General features: G+C 48.4%; 1 protein-coding gene across 8 annotated transcripts in view; it reads left to right on the top strand.

Moving 5' to 3' along the window:
- The window catches only part of SERTAD2 (SERTA domain containing 2), a 77,361-nt gene extending 59,584 nt beyond the window's left edge, over positions 1-17,777 (top strand). For 7 of the 8 annotated variants that reach the window (XM_064709227.1, XM_064709231.1, XM_064709228.1 and 4 more), the window contains one exon: positions 13,745-17,777. In XM_064709227.1, coding sequence (XP_064565297.1) covers positions 13,749-14,693 — 945 coding nt within the window. In that variant the 5' untranslated portion in view covers positions 13,745-13,748 and the 3' untranslated portion in view covers positions 14,694-17,777. Of the gene's footprint in view, positions 1-8,846; positions 8,885-13,744 lie in introns of those variants that run through there. The other variant, XM_064709232.1, reaches the window with a different exon arrangement.
- Positions 17,778-24,300: the final 6,523 nt, after the last annotated feature.

Here is a 24,300-nt window from a genome sequence, read left to right on the forward strand (position 1 = left end):
CAAACTTCATATTCAAAATTTATTTTTTTAGCTTCCATGAAGTACAGCAGATTTTATGCAGTATCTAGTTTGAAGGATTTTGCCATCATTCACACAAGCTGCTTTTTGTTTTTCAATAAATATTTCATTGGGAAAACATTTTTTTTTAGGAACTCTGACTTTTTTCACACTGATGTAAAGCACTCCTGGCACAGTTCATCTCTGGCAGTGCTAACACTAGACAGATGATCCAAAGTATTTGTGACTATTTTTGCTTTTATGTAACATCTTAAAAGTGTAATCTGTCAAACAAGGAGAAGGCAGTACTTTGAAAGTGCGAGTAGTCTTCTGGTGATCTACTTCTCATAAGGGCCAGGTAGCAAGAGAGACACCTCCTTTTAACTCAGCTCTGTAGTGTAACTGGCTCACAAGGAGACAGCTCCAGTTGCAGTGGTTCCTAAACATGCACACGAATCCGTGCCAGAAATAGCAGCTTTCAGTTACCAAGTCCAAAGATCAGGAGTGTTTCAAAGGAGAGAGCAAGGTCCAGCTTCAATGTAAGCAGGTTGGCACTAAGCAGAGATCTTTAGTCTTGATGAATCTTTTGCAAATTAGTGGTTTGTGGAAGATGAAATTTACCAATCTGAGCACAGCACTCATTTTCTTCAGGGGTGTATAATTGCATGTTTTCTGCCACTTCTTTTGATTTCTAAACTTTCATCAGTTAGAGAAACTGCTGTCATGAAGAGGTGCCTGTTTTCTGTAAATGGAGAGACTCTCAACATGCGTTAGTTCTTTAATTCTTTTATAAACAGAGTCAATTTTTGTGTTTGCTGTAGTGGAGGCTTCAGGTTTGTTCAGCATTACCAATGCAAACACTATAACAAAAATAAGATAACAATGCTCGGCTGTTCAACACGAGTGGGGAAGGCAAGGCCTGTGAATGCTGTGCTAACGCTGCTCCTGGGTGTGCTGAAGTGTAGCCCAAGCTGAGGTCCAAAGCAAACGTGTGGCTGGGAGGCAGCAGAGGTTGAGTGGGAGAAACAGGCTTGTGTGTGTCACAGCAGGGTCCTGCCCTGTCTCTTGGCTGTGTGGGTATTACACTGTGTGTCACTGTGCAGAGCACAAACTGCACTGCCACCATGTCTGCCTCCCCGATGGCTCCTGTGAGCGTGTCAGATGCTGGCTGTCATTGCTGAGCGGCCAGGAGGAGCTGTGAAGATGTGCTGGCTGGGACATTCCTGCAGCACAAAGGGGATTTTCGGGGTGGGGAAGGCCTGATGCGACGGGCATTTCCAAGGGAGAGTTGGGGCAGTCTCCAGGGGTGAGGGGTGCAGCCTCAGAGCCTTCAGAAAAGGCTTTAAGCTCTGACTGGGGGTGGGAAGGCTTGGAAGAACCGAAGAAACTGTCAAGTCACCAGAGAGCAAGTTTTTGGTTTTCATGTGTCCCTTCTTTGAGGGTGGAGGCTCATCTAGCTCAGGTGAGACAGCAACCACCACCACATCAGAGTGACACTGGATTCAGGCTGCTGCAGTGAAATTAAAGCCATGCTCAGAGCCCTGCATTAGGCGAGGTCAGACCGCTGCTCTTCGAGTGAGGGGCCACGTTTGGTACCCTCCTCAGCTTGGTGCATAAAATCAGAGGGGTTGCCATAGGACTGAAGTTCCCAACCTGTATAACATGAGCAGTGTTTTGAGTACCATTGGTTTTAAATTTCTCCTTAATATCACAAATTTCACCTTAATATCACCCTGGAATTGAGTTTTAAGTGGCATCAAATGACATGACTCTCTGTGTAATTATTAGGAGCCAAAACCTGTTTACTTTGCTTGCACACCAGTAAGGTGTGAAAGCAAAGTAAACAGTTTGTTTTCAGTGAAGTTGGAATAAAAATTGAATTCTTGGTATAGAATACAGAGAGAAGAGTTCAAACATGGGTTGTTTTCTTTTAATGTAATTTTGAAAACTGGGTAGTATATGGAAGTAGCAGAAAAAAGAAGTTCCCTTTTTCAAGGAGTCCTGAATTGGTGGAAAGATCTAAACTTGCCCTAATACTTCCTCAGATGTAACAATTAAAACTGTTTTTCTTGATCCCAGGTTTTCCACCCCGGAAACCCTTGTACTGTTTGAGCCACACTCACCTTTAATGGAAATGTGACAAGTATTGGCTGTTTTCATACAGTTACTTATAGTAGCCTCTAACATTAGTCTTAAAAAGCCCTCCTGTCGTGCCAGGCAGGCAATAAGGTTGAGTGAACTGTGCTATAGCAAGAACCACCCATGATTGGAGGTAAACTATGCGGATATATGTTGGGGTGGAGGTTGAAAGGAGCGTGGAGGGCATATTTGAAGCAGACTGTGCAACTGCTATAGCAGGTCTGACTAGTTTGAGATGCCTAAAGGCAGCTTTGTCTTAACTTCAGGTAGCTGCAAAATGAAGTTTTAAGTCCTAATTCAGAAGTACATCATCATCATCTTCCGGTGCCTCCACAAACTTTACTTTTCATGTGTTTTTACAGGCACTCTTTCTCCTTGGAAAAAAGCCTTTAGTAGGTACACATCCACGTGCATGCATATCATTTGCATATTTTTCAAATATGCATTTCATCAAGATAGGAGACTAGCGTTTGTGTGCTAACCACAGTGTTTTTTCTGAACAGTGGTGGTTACGTTTTGCTTTCTCATTGCTCTGTGGGCCTTGTGTGAGACAAGCCACTCTATTTCAGCACTTTAGGCACAGCCTGATTTGCTGTGGGTCGGGTCTCATGCCTGCTCCTGGCCCTGTGTCGGAGCAGTGCCTTCATCTTCAGGAGCCTGTGCTGTGGTCACAGGGATTTTGGCCAGGATACTCACTCCCATGGGGTCCAATAACCTGCTTGGGTTACTCTGCTGGGACCTGGCTCCCCCTTTCCCCTCCTGTTCCATCTGCTTGGTGAAATTGGCTCTTCTGAACAACCCTTCCACTTTCCTTCTCTAACTAAAGTGTTCCACAAATAGCTTGTGAATGAATAGAAGAGAGAGAATATTTTCTCTGTGAGTGACACACAGTGTCAAGCTTCCTGTCGCTGCTCTGCTTCCCCTTGCTGGCAGGGGCACACACGTGATGTGTGTGTGCTTGGATGAGGACTTTAATTGTGGGGAAAATCAGTATAATACTATCATGGGTGAGGTGAGTGGGTTGTGCCTGACTGAATATGAAATAAAGTTTCAGACATTTCATTTCCTGAGCTGTTCTCTTTCTGTATTTTCCACTCCTGATTTCCAAATTTTCTAAACTAAATTTTAGTTTGTGGTTTAGTTAGTTTCTTCTGTGTTAATTAACATGTCCTAACCATGCCTCAAAATACAGGCTTAATACAGACACATGTTGTCAAAATATGCTGTTAAAAATGTGCTTTCCTGTAAGTTTAAATTATTTACTTGTAAAAGTCTAAATTACTCCACATAGAAGAGACGTGGGTCCCATGGTGGCTGTTTTAAAGAACATCTCTTCTGTATAGTACTTTTTGTTGTGAAATCAAGCAGGTGCAACGAAAAATGGAATCTCTTTTGTCTCTAACTCATAGCTATTACAGGTTGAGAATAGCTCAAGGTTGGCCAAAGTTCCCTTTAGTCAGTTTTCAGAAGGATCCTGTGTAGGACATGGAAACACATGTTTTATTTCAACAAATGCATGAGCTTTAGTGCACTGGACTGAAAGGGCAGCAGTTAGCATCTTCTCCAACATCATTTAACACCATCTGAGCAAACTTTCTTGTCCAATTTTAAGTATGTTTTAAAAATTTGTTTTGTTTTCACTGGTGGGGGAGAAATGTCCAACAGCTTTTTCACCTCTTTAAGAGAAGCTTGCAGGGTGAGTGGATTCTTTTTCATAGAATGTATTTGTTTGCAGGGTTGTGTTCCTTTTATTTAAGTAAAAATGTTGGAAACAACTAATGTGCTGGTTAAGCTACTTCAAAAAATGCCAGGGAAACACCTTTCTTTTCTCGTAATTCTCAGTATTTCAGTAGTGCAAAACCTGTTAGCAAATAAAATTTGCAGGCCAGAAACTAAAATTACTTGTCATTGCTGGGATTTGTATGGTGCATTTGCAGCATATATTTCTTCAGAGGATTTTTTTTTCCTTTCTCCTCTTCTTCTCTCCTGCCATTTGCTGCTTTTCAGTTTGACTGTGATAATTTATTCAACACTGTTTTCAGAGCAATAACCTACTTTTTGGCAAACCATTCAGTTCTTTCAATAGTGTGGGGGTCCCCCCCTACCATGTGTTTATTAAGGGTCCATGACAAGGGGGAAAAACAAGGTATCTTCAGGGAGAAGATGCTACGATAGGATTCAAACAAAGTAATTATACATAGGTGAGAAAAACTCCCTTATTATACACGAAGGGGTCTCTCCCTCATGGGTGCACACACAATTCTCATTAACCTTTGCAGGAATTGCACAGGTCCAGTGGAGATGGGTGTGCAGTGCTCAGTCCCTGCACACACTAAAAATAAAAGGCAGCCCGTGCCACGTGCGTGCCAATAGAGATGTCGTGTACAACACAACGGCGCCGTCATCCATTGTTCTGTGTGCAGGGGAGGAGGGGTGCACAGCCAGCCTGGCTGTTTCATCATTCTCCCTTAGAGCTGACCAGCAGCATCTTGTCATTATAGGCGTGTAATTTTAGCAGTGAAAAGGGAGTGAGTGTGTGTGTGTGTGTTTCTCATCCTGTGTCACTTTCTGGTCCCTGTTCTAGGTCTTTCAGATGCTTGTTTTGAATTTCATTTACAAGTGAGGTGTCTCTTTTTAGACAGCGCTTGATCTGTGCCAGTGCCTGCTGGCTCTGCAGTGGGAAGGAATGGAAGGCAGCCTTTGCTGCACTGGGCCCTGGAGCAGTACACAGCCATCTTAATTGCTGCTGTTCCTCCTCTTGAAGAGATGGCTCTGGTTCTCCCAGCATGGAGTTGTGTGCGCCGGCTCCAGCATGGCTCCTTGCTCACTGACACGGGAATTCATGGTGTTGTGGTGCTGCCTGTGGGACCAGCACCTCCTGCTTCCATGCAAGGAGGCCCAGAGTGCAGCACTTGGGGGAAGAAACAGTGGTGTGGAGCAGGAAGAGCTGCTGGGCTGATCCCAGGGACGCTTGTGTGTAGAAGCCCTTGCATTGGGTTGCCATTGCCAATGCACCCATATTTTTGGGTGCCAACAAGCAGAGTCTGCTGAATAATCACCTAATCCCGTAGTAAAGTCAGGGGATCTGGCCCAGTGCTGTGCCTGGTTTGCTTTACTGCAGCTCTGATTTCCTGCTGCTGATGCCCAGGTGTGTAAAGCAGCTCCTGGTCCTTCAGCAGATTGCTGAGCCCGTGTGTTCACAGCACAGTAGAACTCAATTCGCACTTGGCAGGCCTGGCTGCTTCTTTAACGCTGCTCCATGGAGACCCAAATTTGAAAACAGCCTCAGCCTGGCTCTTTTTGGTGCCTCTCTGAAGCACAGAGCCCAGGTAAGCTGACCCCCAGGGAAGGAGGCTCCTGGTGGTGGCTCAGACACTGTTGTGAGCAGACCGTGTGTGCAGCCATCCTGGGAAAGGATGCAGAGGAGATTTGGCACAGAGGTGACTGAGATAAGGGCAGCTTTCCCATCTCCTGGAAAATCTCTCCCCCCTCAGTAGGTAGCCCTAACAAAGCATCTTCTGGTGGTGGGAAGGGGGGACAGCTTCACCCTGATCTGGCTCAGAGCTGGTGGTTGGTGGTCAGCAGGGCCAGGCCTGTGAAGGGCTGTGGCAGGGTTGGCAGTCATGGACAGTGTGATTCCTAAAGCTTTCAGTTAAGGACGAGACCAAAAAAGGGCAGGCTGGGGGCTTGTTTGCCTCTTCTGGGCACTGTTTTATAAGGAAGCACACGGGAAGTCCTGTCTGAAGCACAACATGTGAGGACTGACATTTTGGCTTTGAGATCTTTGAGTCAGAAATCAGTTTCTGCTGGGCAATCCAAACCTGTTCTGCTTTTTTCCAGTAAAGACTACCGCCTGCCTGTATGTAAATGTTAAATAAATGTTTTCCAACCCTGGTGTGTTACCCTGGTATATTCTCCCTCTTGCTTTGCACTGAAAAGTAATTGTCAGAGTTGCACAAGGCTTTTGCTCTTGCCTTCAGCCTCACAGTGGTTTGCAGTGTGCCTTGCTGGCTTTCCATGCTCACAACCTGTGCAGTCTTGTCCACCTTCTGGTTCTGCCAGGGCAGCCTTTAATGCTTTAACAAGCTAACAAGTGCTCCTCTGATTTAAACTTGCATTAACTTCTGCTACCCTGATAGAATTCCTAATATTATAAACACCCTTAATAACATGGCTATAATCTAGAAAACCTGCTGTCCTTTTTCCAAACAATTACTTAATGAGGCAGTAATTTATTCTAAGCTATATTTATTGGAGCCCATTCCAGCTTTATCAGACGTACTCTGGTTGGATGTGTGCAGTTAGTCAAAAACATTAAAACTGCTCCACTTCTTCCAGGGGAACATGTTACATTTAGCAAACTGACAGCATTAGAAACTGTTTCCAATTTAATAGAAGCATATGTTTCCTGCAAGGCTTAACATGCTGCAGAGTCAGAGATTGCCTTCCACTGCGGCTTTGCCTTTTTTTAGCGTGGTGAAAAAGAGCTGCAAACTGAAGGCAGAAGTGGAGTTTGTGTTTCTGGTTGTTTTGCAGAGATCCTTCTAGCAGGGCTTCGGCGGGCTGCAAGTTTAAGAAACTCTCAAGAAAGTGGTGTGGGCGGTGCGCACAGAGCTCTCGCTCCAAATGCAGTTTCTGATCATGAACAAACAGCGAGAGCTCGCTTTGCCCTCTGGGCCTCAAATAGTACAGTATGCAACAAGGGAGAGCAGGCAAGGCACGAGGATGGAAACAGTAGGATCAGATTACAGTTTCAAAATATCGCTGGAACACGTTGGCTGGCGTTACACTATTGACTGGCTTTATAATTGCATTGCTTATTTGCTAGGGAAGGCTTCACCTTACTTTCTGATTAACATGGGCACTCCTTCGGGGACCCGGGGACTCCGGGCTCTGAGTATCAAAGGCAAACCCCGTGAGACCTGCACGACTTCAGATGCTTCTCAAATGAGAGTCTGAGCTTCCTCTGTTGTCTCCTGTTTGCCAGAGGTTTCCTTACACAGCCCCTATTGAAGTTCTACTTAGAATAGCCTCTAACAGTCACCCACTATGGTTTTCCTCCTTATTTTAACTGGAGAGAAGACCCCTGTCACTCAGCTTGCTAGCTGCTCCTTGCTCAGTCTTCACTCTGTGTGAAGTGCCTGAAGCAGGGGGCTAAGGCTGTGTTTCTGCAGGGAGAGAGAAGCTGCCTGTCTTGCTAAATGCAGCAATGGGGTGCTGAGGAGCTTTACTTGCTTCTCTGTTTCTTCTGGAAGAGCTGAGGTTTACCCATCCACCACAGGAGACGGGGAAGAGTTAGGTCCCTGTAAAATATGTGTGAGAAATACCTGCCACTTAGAATTACTGCTGGCACTGACAGCCTTGCAGTGAAGGCTTGCAAACATAAAAACAATCCCCTGTACTCTCTGGAAGCAGAGAGCTGCCCAGGAGGCCAATTTTTTTATATACTCTAAAGGAGAGTTTTGTAAGTGCTTATTAAACCTCACTCAGTTAAAAAAAAAAATTAAAAAGGGCAGCCAGAATTAATGTAAAATGTGTCAGGGAAAACAAACCTTGTAAATACAGAATGTCTGAGCACTGGCCTGGAGAGGACAGAAACCCCTGCACAGCTCCATTCCCCCTGCCTTTCTTCGGGGCTGGTGGGATTTGTTTCCTAACTCCCATGTGGCATGAGACACAGTTCTTACCAGGCAGTGTTGTCAGGAGTCCTCTTTAGCCAGGCAGCATGGATGCAGTACACTCCAACATGTGAAAAAGCATCAGATCCCGAGAAAGCAGCCTTGTGGGGAAAAAAAAAATAAATTAAAGAACACTCCCCCCCTCCCCCAGCCCCCATCCGGGCCGGTCGGTTCACACCCTGCAGGCAGCTGCAGCACAGCACAGGCAGCGGGGCCGTGCAGCTCCGCATGGAACAGGCTGTCCCAGCTCGGGGATGCTGCCGTGCCAGGCTTTAAACACTCCGGTGTCAGCAGATGAAATCCCCAAGGAGGGGCCATTTCCACCCAGCTCTGGCTGCTGCCTGTGAAAGTCCATGTTGCTCGTTCGCTCCAGCCCTGCAGTTAAACCTCGACACCTGGGCTGCTCAGCTTTCCCCCTTGTTTTGAGCGGGGCTGGGAGAACCTGCCAGGTTTATACTGGCCTTCCCTCTGCTTTTCCTTTGTAACTCTCAATGGGAGGAGGGTGCCAGTGCTCTCAGATGTCTGCCTTCCACCTGCTGGGGCAGGTTTGCTGTGCTTGCCAGGATCCCACTGGCCAAGGAGCATCCTTCTGTAGTGGGTGAGCCCATGGTCCTTCCCCAAGGAGTCTTCTACAGATGTGTCCGTTCTCTCTCTTGCTGTGGTCTTGGGGATGTGGAAACTGGGACAGGGAGAGAGAGGTTTACTGGTTTGCCTCCCTAGCTCTAGGGGACAGATACTTTGAAGTTGTGGAGACTGGTGACAAGTTCAGGTGGTCCCTCAGGCTGGGTCCTGCAGCACTGAAATACCTCACAGCAGCTCAACCTGCCTCTGTTAGCTCAGAGGGTCTGAGTTGAACATAGTTGGCATAAAAGGCCTTTTTATTTTGGTCCTGCAGCTATCTGTGCCAAATCCTCATTCTGCTGAAGTCAGTAACAAAACACCCATTGACTACCATTGAGCCAGGATACAACCAATGGACCCCTCAAGGATGAGGAGTGAAGGATGGAGGAGAGGAAAATTGTATTTCATGTGCCAGAAGTGACACAGAAAGCACTTCCATAATTCACCGGGTAGGTTATTTGAGAAAACCTGGTGAGGGTCACTTACATCTGAAGTTTGTGAACTTAGGGGAATGAAGTGTACAAATTCAGTGCTCTCATTGCACTCTGGAGGCTCTTATGGGGGAGCTTTGGTGTTGTGGGGTTTTGTTAGGTTTTTCCATGCACATGTGTGAAGTAGTATTTTATTTTAATTCCCCCAAGTTGCCTTTTTCTTTCTCTCTCCTTTTTTACCCCCCTGTGGTTTGAATTGCCTAAGACTTCAGAAAGTAGCTGGTCCTGCTTTAAACTCCTCTTCTCGCACAACCCCTGTGGTTCACACCTGTGTTTTGGTGTTTGGCTGCCTGGAGGGGAATGGTTGCCTGTGGACTCAGGGATTTTGATGCTTTTACCTTTTTGAGCAACATGATGTTTGTTCTAAAAGTAACCTCAACTCTAATAAGCTAATTATTTATAATTTATAATAAGCTGTTCATCCTCTACACTGACAGAGGGGGTGGCGTAAATCTGTGTGTGGAAATGTGACTTCTTAAAAAACCTTTTCTGCTGTTTCTCTTGATGTTCAGTTCCTCCTTATTTTTTTCTTTATTCTCCTTCCTGTCTGTCTCGATGAGCAGGGAGGGCCTAGTGGATTGTGGAATTGATTTCCAAGGTGAGTTTTCGGTCTTGAGAGGTATTTTAAACTTAATTTTTTAAAGTCTTTGAGAATTAAAATTACAGGGTTTTTGTTGCGCAAAATCACTTTTCCTCTCAATTTTTACATATCTGGTGCTTTTCTATGCCAAAGTGCCGATTATTGAAGACTTCAGAAATAATCTGGCAGTGTTGAAGTGTCCAAAGCACAATCAATAAACACAGTGCTCCTCTTACAATCTACACGTACCTCTGTCCTCTGGAGAACGAAGGATTCATCACTGGGTGGGCTCAGAGACACAGGCATTGCACGAGCTCTTCTGTCTTTCATCGCTGAGAGCCGACTCTAGAGAACCTTCCACTCCAGGCTGATTATGTCTTCTACTGAGCCCCAACTGCTTTTCTTTCCAGCTCTGTCTGAAGAGCATGCAGAGCCAATAAAAGGAAGCTAAATGACACGCAAATGAGGAAAAAAAATATACTACTTTTGTTTTTCAATTAAGAAAAGACAGCTCTCAAACAATGCTAGGGTTTCTCTGGCGCTGAGGCGCGTGCAATCGCCCTAAATGGGCAAAAAAGCAAGTAGTATCTTTGTCAGCAACAATGGTCTAGCTTTTGGTTCTGGGTCTTCCAGAGCTGGAGCCAACTGGTAGATAATATTGGGGAAGATCTCCAAGTAACTCCCCCCGCCCCAATCCCCAGAAAGATGCAGCTTTTCCATTGTCTTTCTTCAGCTTTCTGCTTCCACATACCTAAGAAACATTGAAAACTCACTTGCAGACCAAAACCCTGCAACACCCTTTATTACAACAGCAACAACAACAACAAAGTGACGTCCAGTCTCAACTCTTAACACCCACCCTCAAAATTGTGTTTAGCAAATGGATGAAAGTGCAGCAGAATTACATCTGGCTGAGGTTGCTGCTCAGCAAAATAGATGCATGAAAGACCTTCCATGAGCATTACCCTTTATTTCTGCCTGTGCAGTGCCACGTTTGGATGGGTTGGTGTTGTCTGGCTGCCCTTGTCACAGCTGTATGGCTTGGTTGGACAGCTCTCTTTTGACACCTGGGATGGTGCGGGTTTGTCTCTTTATGTACTGATCTTTGGTCAAGCTGATCTTTTAAGTTTGGCATTTTCATTTTCCCAGCAGGAGGTTTGGCTGGAAAGGCTAGAAGCAAAGTTTTTGAGATGAACAGAATTGATTGAGATCAAATGCTGGTATCGTACAGCTTCCTTTTTTTTTAAATGTTATTCTTTATCTTAAGACATACAACACTGATCCCTTTAATGCAGGCATGAAAGTGATTGGTTGAAGGAGGGAAGAGATGGTTTGAACTGTAAAGAACAAGCAGGCAACATTGTCTTAAGCTTTGATGGTCAGACACTATGAAATTCCTTTTTGAAGAGCCAGAGACAGACTTGCAAGCCCCCAAGCATGTCTTATTTTACCAACTCTTATCAGTTGGTCTAAGAAGATATCACCTCCTTGCTTCGCTTGCCATGAATGAAGTGATTTATGGAAACTGGAGGAAAACATTCTTTACAATTCCCATTGGCACGCCAGAGGAGAAGGGGATAAAATAAAATTTTACAAAGCCAGGAGTCTAGCAGTGCTTATTTGAGCCCTCTCCTTGGTGGAATAAAGCCTCCATGCTTAGGCTGACATCCTGCTTTGGTGCTTTAGGGGTTAAACCCTCTTCAGAGAGTATTAGTGGGGAAAAAGGAAACTGAAAGCTGTGCTGAAAAGCTAGTAGGTGAGCCTGGGAGTTGCCTGATCTATTTTATCTTTTAAAAGGGCAAGCTCTGAATCAAGCTACAATGAAGATGGAGTGAGATGTGAAAGCTTGACAGTCACACATACAGGAAATCTTGAATTATCTCTGAGCTTCCTGGAAAATGACGTAGTGAGGTTATCATAGTATTTACTCAGTGATGATCCCACAGTTCTTACTGATCAGCTTTAAATAAGTGTTCACTACCAGCACCTCAGTCTTGGGTGGAAATGGGCTCGGTTGGGTTTGTTGGAAATGCTTGGCAGCGTCACCTGGCAATGATGAATAACTGAGCACAGGGAATGGAGCCTGGGCTGTTTTCTTTATCATGGGGGAAAAGGTTTGCTTTGTACAGGGAATGTTTTTATACATTCCTGGCAGAGGCTGACAAACTTCAAACTCTTCTAGTCCCGAAGCCATTTAAAAATGTCTTCTTTAAATAGAGCATTGTAGAAGGAGCACTTTATGTCTTTAGGTCAGAGTCTGTCTTTTTTCAGGGGGAGGAGATAGCAGGAAGGGATGGAAAGCTGCTCATCTCCTCCTAACCCCATGCTGCTTTAAAAACGTGCTGGAATTGGGCAGGGTTTTTAATTCTTGCTAGCCCCATCCTCCCTTTCATGCTCTTATCTGTCTGAAGTGAAAGGAAGCGTGTCTGCTGTGAACACTGGAATAGCAAAGCCCCCCGCTCGCCCCCCAGACCCATGTGAGCAGCTCCAGAGTAGTCCATGGAAGTGACACTAGGGAGCAGAGAAAAGCCAGACTTCGGCAGCAGTGCTAAATTTCAGAGGTTTTGTTCACCCGAGATTCCAGGCGCAGGAATTGCTGGTAGCTGGCCAAGCAGCTTGGATGGCAGCCTACCTGTTCCTCAGCTCTGCTCAGCCTGCTCCCTATCCCCCCCCCCCTTTCTTTTTTTAATTGCATAATATGCTAGAAAATTATCTGGATTTGGGACTTATTTTTAACCAGAAGAGGCTCGCTTCATCCGATCTGGTTTTCGATTTACCACCCAGCAAATGCTCCCTGAGGCTCTTGTAGCACTGAGACCCTGACTTCTTTAGCCTCCTCTTCTGCTTTCCAAGGGTCTCTTTGCTCTTAAATGTTTGTCTGTGTTGTTAAACTGTGTTGTCTGTCTGCTGAACTGGTGTGTGACATCAAACTGTGTTAGACCTGCCTGGTGCAGTTGTTTTGCAGGCAGTAATTCCACTGGGTGGATTGGGAATTGTACTCAAATAAGGAAGGCAAATTTTGTCTCCTAGATGATAGCTGCATAATGTGAGAAGGGGTCTGGGGTAAAAATCTGTATGGCCATTGCAACTTCTTTCTAGATACCTGTGGCTAGAAAGCCTCTTCCACTTTTGGGGGGATTTTTTAGGTTTTTTAAGGTTTTTTTTCTCTTTAAACAAGGCAGACTTCTTCATGCCAGAAGAATTTGTTAAACAGAGGGAAGGATACAAGAATGAACAGGGAGCTCCTTGTGATCATATTAAAAGAGTGAGCGGGTTAGAGCTCCAGCACCTCACCATTCTACCTGAGAAAATGAGGGAGCATAATGCCAGCTTGTGCTACTGTCACAGCACAGCAGCTCCTTCATTCCTCTGCGTTTGGGGGGATCTTGGTGTCACAAAAATAATGGTGACAAAATGATGTTGGGACTGTGCTGTGTACAGGAGCATTTCCAGGCACTCTGAAACATCCTGGAAGAGATGACACTGGGGACTGAACTGCCCTACTTAATCTTAGCTCAGAAATTATTTATAATATGGGGCAAATATTGGTAAAATCCCCTTTGTTTCCTTTAAAATCTGCCATCTGACCAGCAGCAGAGTGTAGTGCAGAGAGTGGTCTTGAGGATTAGAGTAAAAGACTTGACAGATCTTCTTCTTCTTCTGTAATATATCTAATTCTGAGTATAATAACTGCATTTCCTGCTCTGGTACTTTAGTCCTTAGGCTATCAGCTAAATAAACCCATATGTGTATATCCTGGTGTACCAAAGGGCTGATCTCCCAACCTCACTGGGGAAGTTTCTCTCAACACACAATTGCTTGAGCCTCACTTCCCTTCCCCTGCGAACACACTTTTCAATAAAAAGAGGAAATTCATTGTGAGAACTTCAGTGCTTTACATTTGTATTCCTAGGCATAGCACTGCCTCAGTCAGGGAATGTAAGGAAACGTTCAGTACAGTGCCTGTGGCTCGTGCTCCTATGGACAGGTATTTGCTTAATGTAAGGAAGAGGAAATTTGCTGCCAGGCATGCCAGATCTTGACTATTATAGATGCTGTCTGAATTCCTGCTTGGAATTCACCAGCACAGCCATGCCTAAACATGGATGGACCAGAGCCCTGTGTTAGGGTGGCTGCTGCTTGCCCATCACGCTGCTGTGGGCCAAGGCTGACTTATTGATGGGGACAGATGTGCACCTGCCTTGCTGCCTTCATCAGTCTCCTCTCTTCCCTTGCAGATATATGTTGGGGAAAGGAGGAAAGCGGAAGTTTGACGAGCATGAAGATGGGCTGGAAGGCAAAGTGGTGTCTCCCACTGACGGTCCCTCTAAGGTGTCTTACACCTTACAGCGTCAGACTATCTTCAACATTTCCCTTATGAAACTTTATAACCACAGGCCATTAACCGAGCCAAGCTTGCAAAAGACAGTTTTAATTAACAACATGTTGAGGCGAATCCAGGAAGAACTCAAACAAGAAGGCAGCTTGAGGCCCATGTTTGTGGGCGCTTCGCAGCCTGCCGACCCTCTCAGCGACAACTTCCGCGAGGCGCAGCCGGCGTTCAGCCACCTGGCCTCGCCGCCCCTGCTCCCCGCCGACCTGGTAAGCACTATGCCCCTGGAGTCCTGCCTCACCCCGGCCTCTCTGCTCGAGGACGACACTTTTTGCACTTCCCCGGCTGTCCAGCACGATGGTCCGACGAAGCCACCACCTCCTGCTCTCCAGCCAGTAAAGGACAGCTTCTCCTCAGCCTTGGACGAAATCGAGGAGCTTTGTCCAGCACCTACCTCCACAGAGGCAGTAGCAGCTGAGCCGGCAGCCGGCGACTCGAAAGCCCAGCCCAGCGAGTCCAACATCCACAAGCCCGAGGGCCTCCCGGAGAGCAGAACGGCTGAATCCAAACTCATGGACCCCCTGCCTGGCAACTTTGAGATAACAGCTTCCACAGGTTTCCTCACAGACTTGACCCTGGATGACATTCTGTTCGCTGACATTGATACGTCCATGTATGATTTTGACCCCTGCACATCTGCCACGGGGGCTGCCTCAAAAATGGCTCCTGTCTCAGCAGATGAGCTCCTAAAAACTCTTGCTCCGTACAGCAGTCAGCCAGTAACTCCAAATCAGCCTTTCAAAATGGATCTCACAGAACTGGATCACATCATGGAGGTGCTTGTTGGGTCTTAAAAATATTAGAAATATAGCAACTTTTTTTTGTCTTTTTGCTTTTTTTTTTTTTTTTTAATTTTAAGTACCAGTATATACACTTGGTAGTATTTCCATAGTCTCTCCCAGCCCCGATTCACAGCACTGTGCATGCATCCTTGCTTGCCTTTTTTGAAAAGAAAAGGATCACACTAGTTTTTGCTTCGAGCAGAGTTGGAGTGCCTTCATCCATGTATGACCACTTCTAATGTATTTTTTTTAAAGTGGTTCCTCAAGGAAGACCGAATATCCTGGTATAGGAAAGAATATGTATTGTAGACAATGTTATGTTATTACAAAAAAAAAGAAAAAAAGGAAAAAAAAGGTAAAAGCTAAGCACAAGGATTATGTTGGGGAAAGCTGTAAATTGCATGTGCATACTTGTCTATTTTTTCTATAAGTTTTATTGCAAGAGGTAAAAAATTTTATTATTTAGATAATCTCAATACCATTTTAGCCCTGTATAGGTTGACTTTAGCAATTCAGCCTTTTGGAGGCATTAACCTGCTCCTCTTTAAGTGTTGCATTTACATGGCTGTTTAGAAACTGCTGCCCAAATTTATTTTATATTTTTGTACAGATTCTGCAGTTTATGGTATTGTTTTTTCTAAAAACAAATGCTGTTTATACACACAAAAAAATAGCTATTTTGATAGGATTTGCTCACATAGTTCCTGCATAATTCAGATGTACAAGAACCACTTGTACTTTTATACAGAGTTGTAATGTTTTATATGTGTATGGTGCAAAGAGAAAATTGGATCAAATAAGCCTGCAGTCGGTTTCCCTGAATGCAAACAAAAAAAAAAAAAAGTGCTTTAAGAAAGGGCTGGGAGCTGCTTCTGCCGGAGTTTCACAAGTGTTTGCTCCCTGCTGTACCCACTGCGCACTACTGTGATTCCTGAAACTTAGAGCCATGTCCTTTCCAACACGTATGTGAAGCAGTTGGCAGGAAACAGTTGTGGAACTTCACCCCGGAGCTCCTGAGCGCTGCTGTGGCCGCAGCCCCCGTCCCGCCCCACGTGGAGCCTTAACCCGGCGGAGATCGGCACCTCCTGAGCCGGAGCTCCTGGCGATGGTGAGGGGAGCCCGGAGCCTGAGAGCCAGCCAGGCTCCCGTGGCACTCCCTGACTGACGGCGCGGGGCTGGGAGCGTGCGCTCGCCCTTTCTTGGAGCATTTCTCCTCCCCTCTCCCACCTCACTGTGCTAAGTGCTGAAAAAGGCAGCTTCAGTATTACTGCAGTGAAGCTCATCTCGTACCTGCACTGGATGGACTTGCTTCAATATCCATTGCTGTCGAAACTGGAGCCAGTCGTGTGACATCACTTGGCATCTCGTATAGAGTTGGGTTCTTCTTTCAACTGCGTTACCTGCTTTACACTTTATAGACCCGTTTTACAAGGAATATACAGACACAGCTTTCTATGCATGGTCCCTTCCCCCGTAACACCTGAGAAGTCTTCTTACTGCACCAATAGCTGGTTTTTTTTTTTTCCTGAGTTCGTTGTGGTGTACATTTAATTTAAAAAGAAAAAAATGTTTGCAATGTATCATGCCTATTGCTGAAGTTGCTATGGCATTTTAGTTTTCCAATGGTACTTTAGTTGTTGAGTGCCGGTTACAACCTGTATTGTTGACATGCCTATGGCTTCTTTAGGAATAACTTTTATATTTATTTAAGAAATTTTAAATTATGTTTTGTCATTTGGCAATATTCAGTCAGTTCTGCTCCCTTCTTGTCACGGATGAAATTGGGTCTTGCCTGCCTTTTGAGGAGGCGGCTTTTTGTAAATTGGCACTTTAAAGCAGGCCATATATATTTATTAGTATATAGATAGATGTAACATAGATATGCACACAGACACAGGATGAGAGCAAATACATTTTTGCAATGAAGGAACTCCTAATGGAAATGAAATGCATCATGTACAGCTGCAAAAGGCGCTTCTGGCTCCCAGCTCATCTGTCAGGGAGAGACAGGGTTGGGGGAGGAGGGGAGCACTGGCCCAGGGGGGTGGGTTTGCTTTCTTCTTTTCCCAAGCTGAGCTCCGTGAAGCACTGGGGTGCTGATGGATCTGCAGTCACTACACAGACTAAAGAGAAAGGAGGTTATACTTAAATGGAGAACCACTGACCAAGTGTAGCGTTAGGGACCAGGGGAAGGGAGGGCAGGGAGGGGAGGGACAGCTCCAGCTCCACCCAGCCCTTGTTCCACAGCAGTCCTCAGCCCTTGCAGGCGAACCCACGGCCTTTCTGTCCCTGCACCTCGAGTACCTGGGAACACAATGCTGCACAAACCTGGAACAGCACCAGGCTCGGTAACTTGGAGGCACTTGCCTTACCATGGTTAAAAACTGATTTGCAGGATACTGGAGCCATCTGTTTTTTGGGATTATTTAAGTATTTACACCTGCCTAAATATCACCTGCTAGGCAAAAGCTCCCATCAGTGCCCTTCTCAGAGACCTGTGCTGTTCAGGGGAGTCAGCTGAAGGGAACTTTTTGTACCCAGAGAGCAGGAGCTGAGCTCTAAATCCAGCCTGCCGCTTGGGCAGTGTCTGTGGCTCCTTGGTGCTGAAGCACGTCCTGGGGCAGAATCCCTGCAGGAATCCCACAGGACAGAAACCTACTTGATTTGTGGGACTCAGAAGAAGGTTGGGAAGGCTGCTGCAGGTCTGGGTCGAAGGGCTGAGCTGTGGCTTTCCCCCCTGCCCAGTCACTGAGTGTCTCCAGCTGGGCCCGTGCCGTGGTCCCAACAGCAGCCAAGCATGGAATTTCTCTGAGACCTACACCAGGGATGGAGATTGACATTAACGTGCAATGAAGTGACAAGATGGGAGCAGAATAAGAGGGCTTTGGATTTGAAGTGATTTTTTTTTCTTAAATTATTTATTCTTTTTTTTTCTTCTGTAAATATATTTATTTTATTGTGAAGCTAACAACATCTGGATTGTAACATGTACAGAATGTATGGTAGGAATGTATCCTCTTGTAGGAATGTAAATCTGTATGAAAAAGGGTATGGGAGCCAGATTCAGAAAGAATTAATTGAGTTCCAGTCAGGATATGCATGGATCACAAGATTATTTTTTCCCTACACTCTTTTTCTAATATGGGTCTGGTTGTTTGAAATATGCAAAAAAAGGTATGGAGGAGGGACAGGGTTATGTTCAAAATTAGTTCTAATCAGGCTCCCACCCCCCACCGGCCGCTCGAGAGGGGCCTCCCTTGGCACGCTACTGGAATTTGCCACTGAAGGCAGCAGCAAACGCAGTCATCTCCATCGTGCTGGCCTGGGAAAGGTTTAGAAAAGATGTTTTCTTCCCTTGTTTTTCAAACAAGCATGGGAGGCCCAGCAGAACTCCCTGGGGCCGGGTGCCCTGGAAGGGGCAGGGTGTTCCCCAGGAGTTGTGCCAGAGCTGGGGCCGGGCAGGATCTCCCGTCCCGTCCAGCCCAAAGCCCGGCTCTGTGTCCGGCCAGCCGGGCCCGGGGCTCCACACTCCCTCCAGAGCCTGGGAGCCAGGGAAGGGGAGCATTCCTGCTGGAGAGAGCGGCTCGGTCTGTGCGGGCACCGCCTGCAGCCCCCGGACAGCAACGCGCCAGGAGCCACCACTCACTGCCAGAAGAAATTCGGATTTTCCTCAACGCCGTGTGGTAAGAGCCTGGGTTATTTAAAACTGATACTTTTGAATCCAAAGTTTACACTTTATTACTATTAAATTGAGTACATAGCAATGGGTCCTGTCTGACAAATGGTTTAATTCATTCTGGCATGTTTTGAACTTTTTGTTCTTGTTACAGGGTTTCTTTTGGTTTGGTTTTGTTCTTTTTTTTCCTCCCCCAACCCCCCGCCCCCAATCAGGCTTCAGTATCCTGCTTCTGTGCAAGTTGCTTTCAATATTCTATTAATTAACGAGACTGAACATTTTAAAATAAATTAGTTATTTTTAAGCACTTTTTTTCTTTTTCTGAAAATAAGCCTAATGCAAGTTCTGGAACCTCTTTAAAAACACAAATTGCAGATAAAATCCCAACCTCAACTCCTATCTAATTCTGAGCGTATTCCATACTAGTGCCTGCAAAGGCCAAGATTCTGGAAAAGGTGTAAATAGTGTGACATGTTCAGTGCATGGTTGTTTGAACAGGGCTTGTTATTGTCAAAAAAAAAAAAAAAGAAAAAAAAAGAAAAAAAGAAAAAAAGGAAAAAAAAAAGAAAAAAAAAGAAAAAAGGCTGTATTTCCCCTTCCCCTCCCACAGACCTTAGAGCTGTGCCTTTTCTATGCAATATTACAGACATCTGAAACCAGATTACTGTATTCACATGTAGGTATGGGCTGTAATCAAAAAAACAATTGGACAAATGTACATGGAAATGAGCAGTCTTACTTTTGTAGTTTTATATTATACAATAAACAATTAAAATAAATTCTGGCTTTGTTCTTTCCCTCCACGAAGGAGGGCAGTCAGGGCCAGACGAGACCCGGTGCGGGCTGCAGGAGGAGGGCTGGGAGGTGCTCGCCCGCGGCAGGTGGCGAGGGACAGGGGCGGGACAGCGCGCTGTGACCCCGCTCCGCCTGACAGAACAAGGGAGCCTCGCCCTGTGCGGGCCCGCTCCTGCTGCGGGGCTTTTGTCCTGCCCGGCACACAGAGGTGCCCGTGGTGGCCCTTCCTGCCCCGCGTGTGCCGAGGGATGCTCGGGGCTGGAGCGGCTCCCCAGGAGCGGGACCTGCCAGTTGCCAGTGCACGGAATGCCCCGTCCTTCGGGCCATCAAATCCCAGCAGGAAACATCTGATACCTTAACCCACCGCTTCGTTTATCTGCGCTCTCCTCCCTCCCCGCTCCCCCAGGTGCCCGGTGTTTGCTTTCAGGGCCAGCCGGGAGGGAGATCTCGGCCCTGCCCTTGGCTCCCCTCAGCCTCCTGCAGCCCGGATCCCGGCCCTGCCTTTGGCTCCCCTCAGCCTCCTGCGGCCCGGAGCGCCCTGGGCAGGCCCCGGCTGCGGGCTCGGCTCATGAGTCACCCTGCGCACGGCTCGCCCGCCTCCACACCCGCGGGAGCACGCCTGCTCCATTTTGGATTCCCAGAGAGCCGAGAGCCAGCGGGAGGAGCAGCGGGCTGTGCCCGTCCCGCCCGCAGCATCCCGGCTGCGGAGCTGGCTCGGGTTACAGCGCAGCCCCCCGGGCCCGGCACCAGCTGCCGCCCGGGGACAAATGGCTGCGGGGACACGGGCGCAAAGAAAGGAGAAGTGCGAGAGTTAAAGCCGGCCCCGGGATTGGATTTCTGTCTGCTCAGCAAGCGCTGCGCTCGCAGGGGTGAAGCGCAGCCGGGGCGAACCCTTTCCCGAGGGCTCGGCTCCCGTACGGGCACGGCCGGTCCTGGTGGGCTGATCCGGGGCAGGGCCGGCCGAGATGCCGCTGTTGCACTCCCGAAGCTGCCCCGGTTTTGTTGCCACCTACCTTTTGAGAGTTTATTACCTCACTTGTGACTTGTCAGTGAGAGCCGCCTCCAGCGCAGAACACCCGGGCTGCGCACTGAGCCCTTCCTCCCCCTCCCGAGGTGAGCAGCTTCCCACCCACTGCACCCCTCCAACCTCCCACCTCAGCGAGGGCAAACCATTGCTCTGGGCTTTTAATCTGCATCTCCCCGCAGTGTCTGCCCCGACCCGAGGGCAGCTCCAGGCGTTTGCCCACAGGCAGCCCTTGGAGGAAGGGGGATCAGGCTGGAGTTCGGCACAGGCTGGATGAGGCTCAGGTCCGAGGTATCTCACGCCAACACCACAGTGGAGGAGTGAGGCACTCACCTTGTTTCTCGAGGTGACAGCACTCTGGGGTACCCTGGGGACCGAGGGACACTCCGTCCCTCCCTCGGGAGGTGCCAATGTGTCCCAGGAGTGGCATTTCCACAGCGCTGGGCAGAGGCTCGTTTCAGCAGCACTGACCAGGTCTGCATCCAGCTCTGCAGATGCTCGGTATCACGAGGCAGGGCAGCGGCTCCGTGGCCATCGAGAGCCACACCAAGCTCCTCTCTGGGCCCGAGTGGAAGATCAGAGAGCTGAGGCCACCAGCTTTCAGGGTCTTTGCTCAAGTATATGCTGTGTGGGCAGAAAGACACCCAAACACGGCACTGAGGCAAGGAGGAGATGCAAAAACGCCCACGGTGCAGGTGGCCTCAGCCAGGAGGGGTAACGCTCCCTGCCTCCAACCTGCACATCCGTGTGGGACACGTGTTCCTCCAGCCCCGGCATTCGCAGCCAGCCCTGCTCACACAGCACAGCCAGCTTCCCTGGACCACACACATCTCGTACTCACCAGAGGAAACACAGCAGGGAAAATCGTTGGAGAATGAAATCCCCTCCTGCCACAGGCAGTGCTCCATAGAGCAGCTGTGAGCCACAGCAAACCCATCAGCTGAGACAGGTCTGCTGGGATGCTGGCTCCACGGCTGAGCTGTGCAAGGAGCTGCTTCTCCTGGCTCCCCCTGCCCCTTTCCACCTCACCCCTCTCCTCTGGGCTCCCATTTGCCTCCATCACCGGTGGCTGCAGGCTCCTCTCTCTGCCTGGTCCTTGCATGCATCATCTGCCTCCTCTCTAGGCAGCTCCCTCCTTGCACAGCTCCCCTCCCTTTTGAAGAAACTGCCTTAGCAACTGGCAGCAGGCCAGCAGGATCATGGGTTTTCCCTCCCACCCTTCCTTCTCCTCCAAAGAACAAGGTGGCCAGGGAGGGGGAAGGAGCCATGAGGGCTCATGTGCAGCAGCCACAGGGGTTCTGCATGTGGCAGGGGCTGGGCACACCCACATCTCATCCCCCAGCACTCCAGGTGTGCCAGGTGCTCTGGGGTCAGGAGCAGGGAGGGTTCCTTTCAGTCCTCTGTCCCTCTTCCTTTTTCAACCAGCATGCCCCCAAAAACCAGCTGATTCCTCCCCAACCATCCCCAGATCTAGAGATCTGCCAGGGGAAGGCACAGAAGGAGGAGCTTCCAAATAGCCGATTTCTGCCAGGATTTCCTTCCATTCTTTTGGCTCTGCCTTCCCCAGCTCATGCTACTCTCCCTGGACTATTTCCTCTCCTTTTCCCCCTGTTCACTGGGCTTCCTTCCCCTCTCCCTGTTCCTCCCCTTGCTTTCTCTCCTTCAGTTTGGCCTTCAGCACTTGCCCCTTTCCTGGTGTGAGCAGGGATGTCATGGATTGTGTGCTTGTGCCAAGCTCTGCATTTATTAGAGAGGGGGAGGAAAAAGAGAAAAGAAAATGCCTCAAACCCCTGGCAGCTTGCTAGAAGACAATACTCAGGTAGGGTAACACTGCTCTTGCTTTCCTTGCATTCTGCCTTACCTTTTGCATGGAGAAAGGATTATTTGGGCTGCTCCAAAGGGACTTCACTGCCCAGCTGGCAGTAAACCCTAACCCTAACCCTTTGGCAGAGCTAGTCTGGCCAGCCTGCTCCTTCCTGGGGTGGGGAGGTGTGCTGGGCTGGGAGGCACAGAGGGATAAACCCTCCTTCCCCCTGCCCTGATGGCAGAACAAAGCAGGTGCCACCACCTTTCCCTGCCTGCCAGGGGTTAATGTCATGGCAGCCAAAGTGGCACCTTGGTTCAACCAAAGGTTTCCACCCAAATCCTTCAGAAGTGTCACATGAAGTGCTCTGCATTGCTTGCCCTCCCTGCTGTTTGGTGGGAAAACCTGGTGAAGCAGATGTGCCTGGTGTAACCTTAACTAAGGGATGTGAGGGAGAAAGGAGGAGACCCCACTGGGAAAACCCAGAGGCACCACAAACCCAGGGGCTGTGGCTGAGGGGGCTTTGGGTGCTGACTGGTTTAGCAGCAGCATTTCCATGTGAGGCCTGGCAGCTGGATCAGGACACAAATGGAAGGGGGGCTCCATTTAAAGCCCAGCCCTCTGCTCCTGCACCTTTTTCTCCAGCCAGAAGTGCAAAGCAGCTGCTTCTGCCACCCCAAATGGCACTGAGGGCCACCTCAGCCACTGTCATCTCTAGCCTCAAGCTAGCACTCCTGTTCCAGGGATGAGGAGCACCTATTCTCAGTTTGGAGAACATCTCTCCTGAATGTAACTCCATTTTCAAAGCACCAGAGCATCCTGCCTCCCTTTGGTGGCTGTGTGGACTCAGCTTCAGGCTTCACCAGGGTTTGAGGAGGGTCTGGTGAGCTGAGCTGCCAGACTTTGGCTTTCACTGGATGAAATGAAGAGCAGGGTCTGGGCCCAGATCATATTCCCCAGGAGGAAATATGTACAACTGCAGTGATGCTCAAAAACCACCCAGGGGCTGGCCAGTGCAGCCCAGAGGCAATCCAGCTCCAGCAGCAGGACTTGGTCCCAGCTGTGGAGCTTCCATCCAAGGAAAGGCTGGGGGGTCAGGAACCAGGCTGTTCCCACATTGGGAAGGAAAAGGATGCAGGGAAACAACAGGGCAGGGGCCTGGGGAAGAGCTGAGCTTGCAGTTTGCTGGTTTTGCCCTCTCAGACGCAGCTCTGCCACATCAGCAAAGCCACCCGCATTTGGGTGACACCCCTGTTTGGATGTCACCCCAAACACACACAGCAACAGCAACAAACCGAGCAGAATTTCTAAGCAGAGTTCAAGACACCCCCTCCATCCCTCTCCTGCTACAGATGACCCCAAAAACAGTGTGGCCTCACTGGTCTCATGGCTTATTACTGACTACAAGCTGAATTCTGGATGGTTTCCTGTATCCAGCCCAAGTGAAAAACTCCAATGCAACAAAAAAAAAAAAGAAAAAAAAAATTAAATCACCTCATCATCTCTGCCACTCAATTTGAGTTGTTAAAAAGCCTCGACTCAGTGGGTTAGGGATCACCAGCACACCAGAATCCTTTGCAGAGAGGAGCACAGCCATGATTTGTACACCCATTGTGTGTCACAGGGGCTCTGGGGATGGCAGCCATGCAGAACAGCAGCCACAGCACGGCCCCAAAACCAGACACTGTGGAAGCAAAGCAAGGGCCCAAAGTGCCTGGTGAACCTTCCACTAGGAATTGCTTCAACCAGTCTGGAGTCCCACACACGAAGGCAAGGACAACCCAGGAATGTGTCATGCCAGGCAAGGGAGTGGGGGGAAAAGGGAGAGAAACGTGCTGGGCAGGAGGGACGACTCTTCCATGAGGCCCTGGGGATGAGCTTGGAAAGGTGGCAAGTCCCATCTTGCTCCTCCTGCCAGAAACTCCTATTCCTGCTGCCCTCCCACGCCCTGTGCTCCTGGTGTGACCTTCCTCCCAGCCCAGCCCCCCGCAGCCGCTCCCAGGCAGCTCCCGAGGGGAGCAGAGGGGCGGGGGATGGATGGGCTGAGCGAGCCTGGGGAAGGAAAAGGGCTCCAAGGGCTCAGGACCTGCCAACCAGAAGCATCCTGCAGAAGGGAGGGGAGGAAAGCCAACCTTCCCAGAGGGGATGGGCTGCTCCTGGGGGACAGCAAACCCACGTGGCTCTGACTTCATTTCACACCCGCACCTGGGGCAGGGGAAGTGCTCTCCAAAGTTATGGATGAAAAAGATGTGATTTAAAAATAAAGAGTAGTCCTCTCCAAGACATCCTGGCCTGGCTGGTGCTCGCCAGGCTCAGAGCA

Source organism: Zonotrichia leucophrys, chromosome 3 (assembly GCF_028769735.1).
Source record: "Zonotrichia leucophrys gambelii isolate GWCS_2022_RI chromosome 3, RI_Zleu_2.0, whole genome shotgun sequence".
NCBI lineage: Eukaryota > Metazoa > Chordata > Aves > Passeriformes > Passerellidae > Zonotrichia > Zonotrichia leucophrys.